The sequence below is a fragment of the Orycteropus afer genome, unplaced genomic scaffold (genome assembly GCF_000298275.1).
Source record: "Orycteropus afer afer isolate SDZICR_OR568_19922 unplaced genomic scaffold, OryAfe1.0 scaffold00037, whole genome shotgun sequence".
NCBI classification, from domain to species: domain Eukaryota; kingdom Metazoa; phylum Chordata; class Mammalia; order Tubulidentata; family Orycteropodidae; genus Orycteropus; species Orycteropus afer.
Genome location: NW_006921624.1, coordinates 16531099 through 16548498, shown reverse-complemented (window position 1 = coordinate 16548498; position 17400 = coordinate 16531099). Strand labels below are relative to the sequence as shown.

General features: G+C 37.6%; 1 protein-coding gene across 1 annotated transcript in view; it reads left to right on the top strand.

Annotated features, from left to right (window-relative positions):
* MUSK (muscle associated receptor tyrosine kinase) overlaps nt 1-17400 on the top strand; it is a 115710-nt gene that overhangs the window by 24078 nt on the left and 74232 nt on the right. The window contains exons 3-5 of the mRNA XM_042780387.1: nt 3709-3860; nt 7303-7430; nt 8952-9093. Coding sequence (XP_042636321.1) covers nt 3709-3860; nt 7303-7430; nt 8952-9093 — 422 coding nt within the window. The remainder of the gene's footprint in view (nt 1-3708; nt 3861-7302; nt 7431-8951; nt 9094-17400) is intronic.

Sequence of the window (17400 nt, the reverse complement as noted above, 5' to 3'; positions counted from 1 at the left end):
AAAAAAAAAAAAAAAGAAATGATGAGTGTATTCTTTCCTTTTGGTTTTCTAACTCCAGGTATTTGCACATTTCATTGTAATAATTAGTTTTGTCTTTTCAAGCTGCTCTTTGAAATCTTCTGTTCAGCTCTTTTATCTTGTCATTTCTTCCATTTGCTTTAGCTACTCTCCATTCAAGGGCAAGTTTCAGAGTCTCTTCTGAAATCCATTTTGGTCTTTTCTTCCTTTCCTGCCTTTTTAATGACCTCTTGCCTTCTTCATGGATGATGTTCTCAATGTCGTCCTGTAATTCCTCTAGTTTTTGGTCATTGATGTTCAATGCATCAAATTTATTCTTTAGATGGTCTCTAAATTCAGGTGGGATATAAGCAAGGTCATATTTTGGCTCTTGTGGACTTATTTTAATTATCTTCAACTCGAACTTGCATATGAGCAACTGATAATCTGTTCCACAATTAGCTCCTGGCACTGTTTTGGCTGAAAATATTAAGCTTCTCCATCGCCTTTTTCCACATATGTAGTCAATCTGATTCCTGTGTACTCCGTCTGGTGAAGTCCCGATGTATAGCTGCCATATGTATTGTTGAAAAAAGGTATTTGCAATGAATAAGTTGTTGGTTTTGCAAAACTCTATCATGAGATCTCCAAGGTTATTTCTATTGCCAAGGCCATATTTTCCAACTACTGGTGATTTTTCTTTGTTTCCAACTTCTGTATTCTAATCACCAGGGACTTTCAACATATCTTGATTGCATGTTCAGTCATTTTCAGACTGCAGAAGTTAGTAAGAATCTTCAATTTCCTCATCTTTGGCTTTGGTGATTGGTGTGTGTATTTGGACAATAGTACTATTAACTGGTCTTCTTGTAGGTGTATGAATATTATTCTATCACTGACAGCATTGTACTATAGGACAGATCTTGAAACATTCTTTGTGATGATGAATGCCATGCCATTCCTTTTCAATTTGTCATTCCCAGCATAGTAGGTCATATAGTTGTCTGATTCAAAATGGCCAAAACCAGTCCATCTCAGCTCACTAATACCTAGGATATTGATCTTTATGCATTTCATTTCATTGTTGACAACTTCCAGTTTTCCTAGATTCATATTTCATACATTCCATATTCCATTTATTAATGGATGTTTGCAGCTGTTTCTTCCCCAGTTGTGTTTTGAGTGCCTTGTGACCTGAGGGGCTCATCTTCCAGCTCTCTATTGGACAATGTTTCAAGGCTATTCATAAAGTTTTCCAGTGATATATCAGACAGTGTTCCACTGCTATCCATAAGGTTTTCATTGGCCAATTCTTTGAGAAGTGGATGATCTCTTCCTTCTTCCAAGTCTGTCCTGGTCTGTAAGACTAAAATCAAGGTTTTGGCCTGTCTATGTTCCTTCTGGGGTCTCTGGGACAGAATCCAATTTCTTGTCTTTTCCAGCTTCTGGAAGCCACCTGTGTTCCTCGACTCATGGCCTTTTTCTCCATATTCCAATCCAGGAATTTCATCACTCCAACTTCTGCCTCTGCTATTATGTATCTTCCTCTGACTCATCTGCTTCACTCTTCCATCTTAAAGGCCAGCCAGATAATCTAGAATAATCTATTTTGAGATCCTAAATTTAATTATACCTGCAAAGTCCTTCTTACCATGTAAGGTAACATATTTACTACAGGTTTTAGCAATTAAGATTGATCTTTGGGAGGCCATAATTCTGCCAACTACACATGTTTTGCATAAAGAATCCTTATTTGGTCATAAAACCCACTTTTATATTGATGCCTCCCCTCAAATTTCTCTTTTTGAGGTCTTAAGTCCTTCTCATTACTTTGCATTTAATTAAATGAGATTACATATGTAAGGCATGAAGGTTGAAGTGGTTTGGTTCCTGTTGTATCCTGAGTTACTAAAATAATCCCTGGCACTTGGTGGGCACTCAGCCAAGTACTTATTTAAATCTTTCTGCTAGTCACATTTATGCGTGTTTGTGTTCATTTTCTAGCAGCTACTTCCCAGTAATTATGGGGAGAAAACTCACATATCTTGGATACATTATACTTTCCTAAATAAAATTAAATTTACACATCTACATTTGGTCTTATTGGTGCTGCTGTTAGGTGCCATCCAATCAGTTCTGACTCATAATGACCCTATGTACAACAGAAAAGAACACCCCCTAGTCCTTCAACTTAAAAAAAAAAAAAAAAAAACTCACTGCCATCAAGTCAATTCTGACTCATAGTGACCCCTTTTGGGTTTCTGAGGTGGTATATCTTTAGAAGTAGATTGCCCAGTCTTCCTTCCAAGGAGTGGCTGGTGGGTTTGAACTGCCAACCTTCTGGTTAGCAGTCAAATGCCTTAGGCGCTGCACCACCAGAGCTCCTTCACTATCCACAGACTCATTGCCACACTTGAGCCCACTGTTGCAGCCACTGTACCAGTCCGTCTCGGTGAAGGTCTTCCTCTTTTTGCTGACCCTCTACTTTACCAACCATGATGTTTTTCTCCAAGGACTAGTCCCTCCTGATAACATGTCCAAAGTACATGAGACAAAGTCTCACCAACCTTATAAGGAGAATTCTGGCTGTCTTTCTTCCAAGATAGATTTCATTGTTCTAGTAGTCCATGATACATTAAGTATTCTTTGGCAACACTATAATTCAAATGAATCAATTCTTCTCCAGTCTTCCTTATTCATTGTCCACCTTTCACACGCATCTGAGGCAATCAAAAATATCAAAGTTTACCACCTTAGTCCTCCAAGTGACACCTTTGCTTTTTAACACTTTAAAGAAGTCTTTTGCAGAAAATTTGCCCAATGCAATATGTCCTTTGATTTCTTGACTTCTGCTTCCATGAGTGTTGATTGTGAATCCAAGTAAAATGAAAACCTTGACAACTTGATTATTTTCTCCATTTATCATGATGTTGCTTATGGTCCATTTGTGAGGATTTTTCTTTTCTTAATGATGAGGTGTAATCCACACTGAAGGCTGTAGTCTTTGATCTTCATCAGTAAGTGCTTCAAGTCCTTTTCACTTTCTGCAAGCAAGGTTTTATCATCTGTTTATCTCAGGCTGTTAATGAGTCTTCCTCCAGTCCTGATGCCATATTATTCTTTATATAGTCCACCCTCTTAGATTAGTAGCTCAACATATAGACTGGATAAGTATGGTGAAAGGATACAATGCTCACATGCCATTCTTGATTTTAAATCATTCAGTATCCTTTTGTTCTGTTCTAATGACTGTCTCTTGGTCTATGTACAGATTCAGCATGAGCACAATTAAGTGTTCTGGAATTCTCATTCTTTGCAATATTATCTGTAATTTGTTATGATCCATACAGTCAAATGCTTTTGCTTTGTCCATGAGACATAAACATCTTTCTGATATTCTCTACTTTCAGTGAAAATCCATCTTATATCAGCAATGATACCCTTTGTTCTATTATCACTAGAACTCATCTTTTGAAAACATTTTTGAAGGACTCAGGAGTGCTTTAACTATTGGAGTCTAGAAAAGATTATAACATAATATTAATTTTATTCTACCAAATAATATCATTCTGATATTCAGAAGTCACTCAAGCTTCGTCTTAACCTTCCTTTTAAACTTCCTCCATTGACAAGCCATCCGTTTGATCAATTAATCAACCCAAGGAACCATAGATGGGGTCCTAATCTGCCCTTTTCCTCTGTGACCTGCAGGCTCTTTGATACTCGGTACAGCATTCGGGAGAATGGACAGCTCCTCACCATCCTGAGTGTGGAAGACAGCGATGATGGCATTTACTGCTGCATAGCCAACAACGGCGTGGGAGGAGCTGCAGAAAGTTGTGGAGCCCTGCAAGTGAAGATGAGTGAGTGAGAAAGAGAAACATCTATTGATTTTAATGCTGACTTGGTGCACTTTGGGAAAGGCAGTAAATAGAGGTCTCCTCCTATCTGGAGGTTTAGTACAAGACAAGTTCAAGTCAAAACAAAACCTCGATAATCTACCTTCTTGGAGAGTTCTTTGATATTTTCTTCTCCTTGTAAATTTTGTCTTCTGTATGACCATTCTGTTATTTTGCCCTTCTGTTGGGTGTTTTTATATTAAAGTGCATTGTTTTAATTTGTAAGAATTACTTCTCTAATTTCTTCTTGTATGATGCAATATTTACTTAGGCTTCTTAAGGATATCCCTAATGAATTTTTTAAAAACATTTTCTTCTTTCTTCTGCCTTATTTCTGTTTCCTTCAAGATAAGCTTTGATTTTATTTTGGTTCTTTTGTATATTCATAATATTTCTAAAAAATCTGCTAATCTTTTATTGTTTGGTCATATGTAAAAATGAAGTCATAGATTAATTAGAAGGAGCTCTGTTGATACCGTGGTGATGGCATTGGGCTGCTAACCCAGAGTTCAGTGGTTCAAACTCACCAGTTATTGCGTGGAAGAAAGATGAGACAGTCTGCTTATGTAAAGATTTATAGCCTTGGAAACCCAGTGGGGGTTGCTATGAGTCAGAATCTAGTCTATGGCAGTAGGCTTGGTTTTTGTTTTATAGATAAATTAGAATAGGGCACTAGTGGGGCTTTGTGTGAATGTTGGTTTGGGGGCCCTGTCAGTAGTAGGTGGAGATGTACCCATAAGCCATTCTGTTTAGCATGTGGGGTAGTAAGAAAATAAAGCGAAGAAATTGTAAAGCTCTCATTGTTAAATAATGAAGGCTGGATTCTGAGGACAGGATACATTGAATTATTTCACTGTTTTGTAGCTACCTTTTCTTTGAATATTTCTCATATTCTCTCTGGCACTAAATGGTCTTGATCTTGGTGCTGTCTTAAATTCCCTCCCCTCCCCTCCCTTCCCTTCCCCTCCCCTCCCCTCTGCTCCTCTCCTCTCCTCTTCCCCATCCTCTTTTTAGATGAGCTCACACATTCAGATGGGTATACACTGGTTTGACGATCTCAGCTGCTAAAATTCTGGAATGCTTTCATCAGTTGGTAAAGAGCAGCTTCTAGGACACCTCCGAGGTTGCCCCATTCCTACTCCAACCACTCTAACCCCGTCCCCAGGCACTTCCTCCCCCAGCTTCCCTATAATCCATCAGGTGCGAGCTTCACCCTGGCTCAGCAGGCTGGTTCTAGTGTCCTGCTTCAACAAGAGTCAGTATCTGTTCAGAGTAGTCATTGCTCATGGCTCCACCCAGAATCTTGTTCCCCTAGATGGGGAATGCAGGACTCCTCATAAATCCTCTATTCATTCCAATTTACTTTATAATCAATTTCCCACTGGGCTCTCCTCACTCTTCTAACCCCACTCCACAGGTGTCCAAGATACTTATTTCATTGAGAAAACAGAAGATATTTAGTTTAAGCAAAGGTCTGAGACGTTATCTAAGACTCAGACTTGATACATACATAGACTGAACAGGAAATCCAAATGGAAAAAATGAAAAATACTTTGTCTATGTCACAGGAATATCAGCTCATAACCTGAGTTTTCACCAGTAGCCACATGACAAAGCCACTCACCAGTATCAATTGGAGGCCAGTATCAAAATGTATGTATTCACTATTCATTGGGAAGAGAGCTGTATGCTTCATATAGCAGGCAAAGTGACAAAGTTGCTATTTTGCTATAATATGTTTTAAGTCTGCCTTGTATTTTTTGCCAGAATGCAGGGCCATATAACTCTAAATGGCAATAAATGTTTTGATTAAAAACTAGTATTTAATGCAGCCTTTGAAAATACCATTTACAACCACCAACAATCTCTATCCCCCCTACACAAATCTACAATAGAGGTAGAAAGAAAAAAAGTCCTTATTTCATGCTCTCTTTGGCAAAATAACAGGCTGACTATGATATGGGACCTAAAAGAAATAAAATGCATCCATTTCTCACTCATATTTCCTGCAAAGACAGTCCTGTTTTGTTGCTGTAACAAGATTGCTAAGGAAAGAAATGTAGTTTTAATGAACTTCTAAATAGTTCAAGTACAAAAATAACTGGCATCCTGAACCTGTCAATTGTTCGATATATTCCAAAACCTAAATCCTTACTATCGAGTTAATGCTCATTCATAGTGGCCTTATAGGACAGACTAAAACTGTGCCATAGGGTTTCTAAGCTGCGGTCTTTATGAAGCAGACTCCCACATCTTTCTCTCACAGAGGGCTGCTAGGTTTGAGCCACTGATCTTTTGGTTGGCAGATGACTGCTTCACCATTTCACTACCAGGGCTCCTTCCTTCTATTGACTCTCACTCACTGCTGTCAAGTCAGTCCTGTCCCACAGAAATGCTCCTTGGGTTTCCAAGGCAGTATCTCTATGGAAGTAGATTGCCCAGTCTTCCTTCCGAGGAGTGGCTGGTGGGTTTAAACCATTAGTCTTCTGATTAGCAATCAAATGTCTTAGGCACTACACCACCAGAGCTCCTTTTCTATATATTAGATTTAGAAAATCAGTCCTCTGAAAGTTTCATATTAGAGAACAAAAAAGTAGTTAACTGGTATAAAACTATATTTTCTGAAAAAATTAATTTAAGATTATTTCACAGCAGTGAAATTGCCTAAGTTAAGTTTTTCAGGGTTGACGTCCCCCAGTTGTATGACAGAATTTCTTCTGATTATTCATGTGATAATATTTAGTTTGCTTTCTAAATGACAAACGTATGTCATTTTTAATAATCAAATTGTATTAAGATGGCAATGAAAGACAAAGTAGGTTATGTAAAGAAAAAAAAATCCCTATATAAAAAAATTTGTTTTCAAATGTTTTTATGTCTATCAACATGAATTGAATAATGCTGAAGTTGTTAAGGTGACTGCTTACGTTAATGAACATTTTATTAACTCTTTTATAAAGCTGAAGTTTTATAAATTTTAAACTCTTAATATGTGTCATAAATTTGGTGTTTTCCAAATAATATTTTAATGAAAACAGAGATAACTTAAACTTTTAAATATGATTCCTATTTGATATCCACTAAATTATATAATGGGAGCTCTGGTAGTGTAGTGTCTAAGGTACTTGATTGCTAACCAGAAGGCTAATGGTTCAAACCTACCAGCCACTCGTTGGAAGGAAGGTTGGGCAATCTACTTCTGTAGTGATACTGCCTTGGAAACCCACAGAGGGGTCGCTATGAGTCGGGTCCAACTCAACGGCACATAACAACAATAACAACAAATTATATAATATGCCTAACATTATTTTTTAAATAGATATTTAGAATTATAGAGAAAGTTAGAAACTCTAAGTTTGATATGGTCACATTGCCGTTTTAATTTTCAATTTTTATTTCCCTTTAGAGCCTAAAATAACCCGTCCTCCCATAAATGTGAAAATAATAGAGGGATTAAAGGCAGTTCTGCCATGCACCACGATGGGCAATCCCAAACCATCAGTGTCTTGGATCAAGGGTGACACTGCTCTCAGGGTAAGTGGTCATGATGATGAAGTCTGCATATGAAACATAGTTGAAACTGTAACAGTCCTTTCTAAACTCAGCTACACACTTACAAAATTGTAGCATAAATTTTTTTTCATATGCATTTGAACCACACTTAAGTGTTTCTATTCCCACCTATCTAAATTGTAAGGCACCCCTGTTGGAGATGGATGGAGAGTGGGGGTGGGAGGAGATGCCAACCAGTAGTGTTACGGATGAAAAAGGGAACAAAGCAAAAGCAAAGCTAGAGTTTCTTTTGTTTGTTGGTTGGCTGGCTTATTTATTTATTTATTAACATGGAATCTTTGAGACTTCAGGGAGAAAAAAAGATGGCAATAAAATCCAGGTTTTAGAACTGACAGTCATGGGGAGGAGGGAGAGAACTGAGGAAGAAAAGGGTTGAGGATAGACACTCTGGAGTAAAGTTAGAACAGCAAGGTTCAAGACTGGTGAGAAAATACCCTGGTACCTGCTAAGTTATGCAGAGTTGATACATTAAAATTTTATTATCCGTGCTTATTCTCTACTGCCTTTGTATCTTACTCACAAATTTGTTGATAAATTATTGTAGTGCATCATCATTGTCTCTTTCTATGCTTATCACCTAACTGTGAACACAACATCACAAGCTTTATGGTTTTCATCTTACTGTGCCTAGCATATTGCACATGAAATGCATAGGTCTCAATATATGTTAATGAATTGAGAAAAGGTACAAAATTGCCTAGCTTTGTTTTGTTAAGAATAGAAAAAATGATGCTGAAATGTTATGATTATACAACTCTTTGGCCTTCCTTTTGGTATAAATATTGGATGTATTTTCTATAATGAAAGCAAGAGTGTATGCTCAAACCAAAAAAAAAAAAAAAAAACACAACTCACTGCCATCGAATTGACTCCAACTCATAGTGACCCTCATTGGGTTTTGAGGCTATAAATCTCTACGGAAGTAGATTGCCCTATCTTCCTTCCATGGAGCCGCTGATGGGTTTGAACTGCTGACCTGGTTAGCAGTCAAATATCTTATCCACTATGCCACCAGAGCTCCTACTATGCTGCTGAATTTAAAATCCAAGAAGAAAAAATAAATAAATGTACTATTTTAACCCCAAAGATAAATTTTAATTTTTTAGAATTTTCTAAAATTTCAAAGTACATCTATTCCCTTAAGGATACTGTAGAGAGTATGTGCATACATGGTAGTTGAACCAATGCATGCAATCAGACAGACTTGGTGTAACTTTCAGCAAGTCAAGTAAATCTCAGTGTCCTTATGTGATGAAAGAAAATAAAAATAAACCATGTCTTGTGGTGTCATTACGAAGATTAATTTTGGTAATTTTTGCTATGTCATTTAACATTGTGTATGATACATAATAAATGCTCAATAAATGTTAAAGTTATATGGATGATAATAACAGTGATGATGATGAGTTGATAAACTTTGACAAATATGTCCTTGATTGAGCCAGGAAGTTTTAAAATTTAAGATATCCCTGTTTCTGGCAGGAAAATTCCCGCATTGCTGTTCTTGAATCTGGAAGTTTGAGGATTCATAATGTGCAAAAGGAAGACGCAGGGCATTATCGATGTGTGGCAAAAAACAGCCTCGGGACAGCATATTCCAAACTAGTGAGGCTGGAAGTTGAAGGTGAGTAACTATATTCCTTTCCATCCCAGTGTGAAGAAAGAGCCTCATATCTTTGTTTTGTGATGACTATAACTTAGCTTGCAAAGCAGAGATGTAGGCAGTCCAGGCCCCTCAACTGTTCTAGACATTGGACTATGAGGTCAACACTATGAGAACAGAAATGAAAAAATTCACAGAGAAAGAAATTTTCACTAGTATAATACGTTACATTCCATCTGTTGTCCACAATCTTTGGTCATTTCGACCAAAACAGGCACAATTTTCTATAACAATAGCACATCATTTGAAAACTTCTTCCTTGGCTTGGACAATCCTCCCTTGTTTACAGATTTGGCAATGCTCGTTTTATTTGGTTCAGCACATAGACTTTATGATTTTTTAAAGACAGAGAAATAAAAAAGTTATTTTATGTTTTTCACATTGTGCTGTCACACAGAGTTGAGAAAAACCAAAGACTGACTAAAATGTATAAGAAAAATGGTTCTAGTTTTATGAGTTACATTTTCAAAATGTTTATAGTTTTTAAAAGGTTATTTTAAAATCAACCAATTCAATAACTAGGAGGGAAAGATTGTCATTGAGAAATCAGAACCCAACCCAAACAGGTATCAGCATTGCATTCACTAGGTCGTGGGATCCTTCTTGACCTAAAATCACACCTTGTTTCATTTAAAAACAGAAACTACTAGGTCCCCTCTGCTAGGTGAATGAACTGAGTATAAAACGCTCAGCAGTCCTTCCTAAAACAAACCTTGGCATTAACCTCTCTGGCTCTCAGTTTTCTCATCTGTAAAGTGGGGTTTGTTGTGAGGTAAGATGTTGATAATGCTTAGCAGACTGTCTGGTTCTTTGTAAACACCTAATAAATGTTGGCTATCAGAATTATCAGGAGCTCTGGTAGCATAGTGGCTAAAGCACTTGACTGCTAACCAGAAGGCTGGCGGTTCAAACCCACCAGCCACTCCTCGGAAGGAAGGTTGGGCAATCCTACTTCCGTAGTGATACTGCCTTGGAAACCCAAGGAGGGGTTGCTATGAGTCAGGGCCGACTTGACGGCACATAGCAACAACAACAACATCAGAATTATCACCTACTTTTTCTGATTTTCTCTAATAGATAAAAGAGATTGAAATATTGTTAAATACGTTAATGAGGAGCTCAGAGAGAAGGAAAATGTGATAATGTAGGAATGAGGGTAAACACTCTAGGGAATGTGATGCTTCAGAAAGTAAAATTGGGTACTCAGAGGACAAGTGGGATGACCAGTCTTACACAGAGGGCGACCACATGTCCTTGTTTGCTCAGGAGAATTCCGGTTTACACCTGTTGTCCTGGGGTAATTATTAATAGAGTCCCCCTTTTACTTTCAAAAGAATGCAGGCTTAGAGGATAAGTTATATGGTCACCATACTTACACAGGAAGAGGGAATTTCCTCTCTTGTAATTGGAAGAAAGGAAGAAAGGAATGTTTTCCAGTACAAATCAGTTCATAAATTTGGTGGATGGCATTTGAGAAAGTTAATATGGTCCCTTATTCCCTCTAAGAAGTAAAAAGTAAGGCTATATTCTGAAAGCACCTCTGTAAGAAGAGGGGGGTAGGTTCAGCCACTCCTCGGAAGGAAGACTGGGTGAGCTACTTCCATAACGATACCACTTGGGAAACCCAAGGAGGGGTCGCTATGAGTCGGGTCTGACTCCACGGCAGTGAGTTTGGTTTTTGGTTTGTGGGAAGTGGGAGAGATGACCCATAAGGCAAACCAGGATTGCTGAACAACGTTAAGATTTTCATAGATAATGGGACCATGAATATGGTCTGTCTGCATGGTTGCACGGTTTCTCCCTGCCCTTTCCCCCACAGTGCTCAGCAGTAAAGGTATAAGCTCAGACAAAGGAAGAAGCTAAATTCAAAAGGCAAGTTATACTGATTGGAGTTTGGCCAGGAAGGCAAATAAGGCAAAGGGTTTGGTAGTATTGTGTCAGAAACCTATTATACACAAAGAAATACCAAAAATTAGTGCAACAGAATATATTTATCACGAGTAGCTTTGATTTGAATAGAGCAGCATCAATCTGAAGGTATCGTGAAGGTGCTAGGAAAATTGAAAGCAGGTTAAATAGGTGGGTCTCAGCAGGGTCGTATCCTGAAGGTCATTTTAATCTTCCAAAGGAGCCCAATGCCAAAGACCAAGCAATCTCTGCTGAAGTGTGTACTAGGCTAATGTTTGACTTGAAGGTGACATTAGGAAAACAGTTCCTTAAATGCTAAAGGTTCAAAAGGGCACCTGAGGACAAATGACCTGGGTGGGTGACCTCAACTCCATGGACCCAGAAATCTAGATTCCAGGAGAATTGAAATGGCTTTGCAGTTGTAACCATGAGAGTCTTTATGTACCAAATAGGATTAAAGACATAGTTATGAAAATATTCCTACTTTAAACACCTAGAGATGCTCAGTTAAGTGTATAACTCATAAAAATAAAATATAAATCCCTGGAAGTCAGAAATAAATAGGAAATGAAAAAAATGGACCATTAAGCTCCTGAGCTGGTTCTGCATTGTCCTGGAGGTGATAGGAAAGGTGCCCATTTCTGTAACCTAGGAATTTGGTCTTAGACCACTTCATTGGGCCCCTATGTTGTGCAAGTTAGCATTGAAACCCTTGTATAAAGCTAAGAACCACAGAAAGTCAACATATAAGACTACATCTCACACAGGTTTGGTATTGAGTTCATACTAACAGTATGATCTGGGAATTCCCAGCTGGATAATTTTGCATAAAAATTGGTCCCAGGCCAAAAATTTGACAACAGAAGGTCAAAAGGAAAACTTTACCCTGGTTTATAGGATTTTCATAGATAAATCCACACTGAGGATAAATTCACAACTCAAATTCTAGCATCCACAGGAAAGAACCTAGCTTGAGTGAGAGTTAACTGACACAATGTACAAAAAGATAAAACCTCAAGAAATCCAGTTAATAAAACAATAATAATAATACTAATAAAATCTCACTGCCATTGAGTCTATTCTGACTCATAGCAACCCCTTTGGGTTTCTGAGGTGGTAAATCTTCATGGAAGTAGTTTGCCCAGTCTTCCTTCCACAGAGTGGTTGGTGGGTTTGAACCACCAACCTTCTGGTCAGCAGTCAAATGCCTTAGACACTACGTTGTAGAGACTATAAAATAAGAATACCCAAACTGAAAAACAAAAACAAACAAACAAACAAACAAAAAAAAAAACACTGAAAAAGAGGACTTAAGAAAAAGAAAAACATATAAGGAAAAAGAAAGGCCATCCTCATAAAGGACTGAATAAACTTCCACAAATAAAAAAACATAATGATTAAAATTGAAATTCAATTAACGCATAATGCTAGATTACACAGAGATCATTATAATTAGTGCATGGGAAGTTAGCTGTGTTGAATTTAGAATTCAGTGAGGTGAAATAGAAGAGATGGAAAAGATGAAATTGAATTTAAGATGAATGCAGGGTTACAGAAAGAGAATCAAAGAAACGTGAGAAGCAGTAGTCAACGACATCATCACTGAGAACTTTTCAAAACTGATGAAAGGCAAATCTTCAAGTATGAGAAGCACACCAAGTCCCAATCAGTAAAAATAAAAAAGTAAATAAATAAATCATTCTGTACCCAGACATATCATAATGAAGCACCAAGGACAAAAAGATGATCTTAAAATATTGAGGAGAAGACAGGTTATTCACAAAGGTCCACAGTTTAAATGCTAGCAGTGGGGAGGTTATGGGGAAACCAGCACTTTTATGTGTTCTTATAATGTGGTATAGCCAAAGGAAGGCCTTTTTGAAAAATAAATAAAAAAAGAGTATTTGCATATTTGTGTCAATAATTTAACTTCTGATTATTTATTCAAAGGAAGTATTTACACAGGTATCTGTTGAAAGTTATTTATTAAAGTGTTGTTTAAAATAGTAAAGAGATCAAAAGAACTTAAATTTGCATCAATAAGAGACGGAAAAAATATGTGATGAGGTTCCATGAAGCTATTAACAAGAATGAGATTAATCTATATGGAGTGACTTCTAAAAATATCCACCATATTTATGACTTGAACATGCTGCATCCCATCTCTGATGCTCAGTGTCTTCATCTCTAAAATGGGGATAAAAACAGGCCCTGCCTCTAAGAGTCGGTATGATGCTTAAATGAATTAATGTGAAATAAATTAATGTTAACACATTTACAATATATTTGTTTGCTTTAAAAATTATTTCATTTATTTAACAAGTACTTATATACCATGTGCAAGGTACTATTCTAAGTATTTTAGAAGTATTAACTCATTACAAATATTAATACACTCATAGGTGAAAAAACAGAGTAAAGAATGAAACCCAAACCCACTGCCGTTGAGTCAATTCTGACTCATAGCGACCTCATAGGACAGAGTAGAACTGCCCCATAGGGTTTCCAAGGCTATAAATTTTTATGCAAGCAGACTGCCACATCTTAGGCCCATGGAGCAGCAGATGGGTTTGAACCACTGCCCTTTCATTTGGCGGCTGAGCACTTTAACCACTGTGCCACCAGGGCTCTTTGGTTAAAGAACAGTGTATATTATATATTAGAATACACATACCAAACTGTTAACAGTCATTACCCATGCACATAGAATTACATCAAGGGGCTAACTTGTATTATTTAAACAGCTCTCTAGGTCCCGAATCTTTGTAAAAGACCTTTAAATTAGAAAGAATTAATAAATGTATTTATGCTTTTAAAAAAAGAAATTTATTTCTTCCAGATATTATACTAGCTTGATAAAGTGGCATGAATCTTTTTGTTCATTGCTTTGATATGTTATTTTTGCCATTTCGTTACTTCATTCCTCTCCGGGACAAGCTCAAGGGTAGGGAAACTTTTATAGAACCAATTTTACCCTTGGCTAGTAGGTTTTCCCAGTGCTGAGGGCTTAGCTAGAGAATGGTGGAGGTGAGGGTCCTGATGAACAGAACATGGAATGTGCCATGTTCTTAGGGAAGGAAACAGTTCATAAAGATAGTAAGCTTGGGGCATGCAAGAGAACATAAATGGAGCCATCCGGGTGGAGTGAGAAGCAAAGGGGTTCAGAGAAAGACAGCTGCTGGTGCAGTCCCCCCCATTCGACTCTTCTTTCACTCTTCAATCATAAGCATGGCCTTTATGATTCTATAGTGGCTTGGAGGATCCAACACTGACATTTCATTTAGATTCTGATTTCTCAATGAACATTTTCCATACTTGGTTGGGTATGATAAAGTAACAGGAGAAAGGGAAAAACATAATGAAGGTAAGTTCCAGTAGAAAAGTGAAGGACTGCTAGGTGAGAACTATGCATATATACTGATTGGACATTAGCTGAGAAATCTCAAATTCCACAGTCACCTGGAGTTGCCAATCTTCCAGCTATGGAAGCTATTCCTTTGGAAGAGGTTAACTCCTGTCTCTGGTTCCTCTGTGACAGTGGACTTTTAAAATAGGTTTCATGGCAGGATGTGATCAGGGTACACACAGCCTTTTGTCAGTTCTCACTAGAGAAATCTATGTATCATATGTCATAGATTCAAAGGTGCTCATTTGTTTTTTTACCCTATCTCAAATTGGGATGCATTTCACAGTGGTTTCTTCCCACTACCATTGGCTAATTTTTAGTTTGTTGTATGTTTTAACATCTCTGACATTGGGATATGTCTTAAGGATCTTAAAGGCAAGCACACATGGTTTGTGCCTTTGCCCTCTAGTGAGATAATTGCTTTAGCTGTCTGAAAAGATAAGAATTAATGTACAATGTACAATGTACAATGATATAGTAAGACATAAATCATATTGGCTCATAAAGCCATAACTAGACATATTCCCACTGTGAGAGACCTTATCTTTTAGTTAGTCCCTTACAGGGATGAAAATATTGTTTTCTATAGGATGATTCCACATAGCCTATTATTTTTTCAAAATTTTATCTGCTGCATACTAGTTTTGTTAGTTTGAAAACAGAGATTAGTGGCTTTTTAATGCCAGATAGAAGGAATTATCTTCTAAGTCAAGAGGAAGTCTTGTCTATTTCTCCAATCTACTTCATGCTCTATTTTAGGTAAGGTCTATATTGGAGGAATGTTCCATACTGTTTCCCTCATATATCTTTCTTGAAATAGATTTATCCTGAGAACCTTAAAGTTCAAGAAGAGAGATGCTAGGTGGTAGAGCTATGTGACAATGGAGTGGGCTGACTTGAGTGGTTGGGGCTGGAGTTGATATCTTGGAGGCTTTGGCTGCAACAACCTCAAAAAATGCAAGATTTTGATTTTACTTTCCTGTTCTTGACCAGAGGTATATGCCTATTAGCAATAAATAAATAAATAAATAAATAAATAAATAAATAAATAAACACTACGTCACAGAAATTAAACCATTTTAACATGATAATTTCTTTAGTTCTTATAGCTCCCTCATATTCTTTCACTTAACTATAATAAAATGATTTCATTATTGAGACTGAATATGGGTCTTGCTATATTTTGTGCGTATTACCTTCAGACAAGTCCTGCTTGGTTTACAGAAACTGGTTGGGTATACAATAATTGATACCCAAATTAAACTAGATGGGAGTTGGAACCTATCAGGCACCATTGGTTGCATTTTCTAACATTGTCTTGTTTACCATTGGGGCTTTAAGTGATGAAGGAAAAAGTGGGACAGAAGTGAAGCTTGAATCAAGGGAGAGCTATCAGTGAGCAATTTCCAGTGGGAAGAGGTGGCTTGGCATCAATACAAAGTTGTGACCAAGAGCCAGGTAGGGTCTAGAAACAGAACAAGAACAGAACCCTTCTAGACTGAGGGTTACTTTAGGCTTCCCTAATGTTTAAACAACTTGTTTCTACCTACTGGTTCAAAACCAGTAAGTACTTGGTCTCAACATGTGCATGAAGTATTTTGAAGAGTTGAGAAGGAGGGTGAGCCGTATGGAAAATGTAGGTAGCATGAGCCCTATCATTTGTCTGGGCACTGGGATGTTGTCATTCCCCCTCCCCTGCAGTCCAAAAGCCTCATCACATACTCACAGGCTAACCAACCAAGTCTGTCAAGAAGCAATTTTCTCTGAAGGGTTTGTGCAGACGTGCAGTATCACACAACAAATGGAATTCCAAAAGACCAAAACAAGTCATGATTGATACTTACAAAGGATATCCCAGAGGCAGGTGTCAAGAGATCTTACTCTAAGAGGTCTGCAATGTTTTCAAACTATTAGACTTCTAGTTCTTTGGGATGCCACTGGGCCTCTACTCTCCTAGAGATCAATGCCCTTAATGCGTCTAGGAAAGTGAACGCGATCACGTAATGCTTGCACCGTATTTGATTTGGTTTTTCCTTTGTTTATGCTGCAGCTCTTAACATGACAAATGCCACAGAGAGAGGTATTTAAGACACTCCCCCCCCCCCCCCCCCCGCCCCGTGTGCTGTGCTCTCAGTGATTGCAGTTTAATGGAATTTGCAGTGGTCCTGTTCCCGGCATCAGTTTAACTTGTCTGATGCCACTAACAGGTTTGATTTGCTGTCATGAGTAAGTCGTGTTTTTAAAAAGCAAACAACAACAAAATCCTGAGCCTTTGATACCCTGGCGGCTATCACTGGGCAAATGAAATCTGCATGATTTAGTAGGTTGCATGCTCTAGAAGAAGAGTGTGACCCACTGACTTTGACCGTAGGGGACATTACCTTGCATTGCCATCTGAAATTTTCTGTGGGGAAAACGGCAAAACAGATCTGTAGTTGAGTTGCCAGTAAAGATCTCTAAGGGGGGGAAAGAAACTTCTATGGCAATTATTGCACTGAGAAGATAATGCTTCACGTTAAGGAACAGATCTTATCCATCGTGCTTCTGAAATTGCAGTATTAAAGAAATGTGCTTCAAAGAGTGGTAAATTGTTTAATTTTTGAGTGAAATATTGACATATTATTTGAAATGAAAAGTTATTGTGATCTAAAAGATGTATACTCTACTTGGAATGAGCTTTTAACAGCATTTTGTAGACATTAAAATGAGATGCACAAGTTCAAACTTACATACACAAAAAGAAATTTCTTCCTTTTTAATGCATTCATTCTTCCCACAAAGACTCATTGAGCAATGTTCCCCAGGCACTCTGCAAGGCAGAGAAGACTTTGCCTCCGTTCAGCTTAATTTCAAAGCTTAACTATTTTGATTCATGCAAAGATATCATGGAAAACTATTAGAATTGTATGCCAATGTGGAATTTAAATAATTTTGCATTCAGTTATTTCCATTAG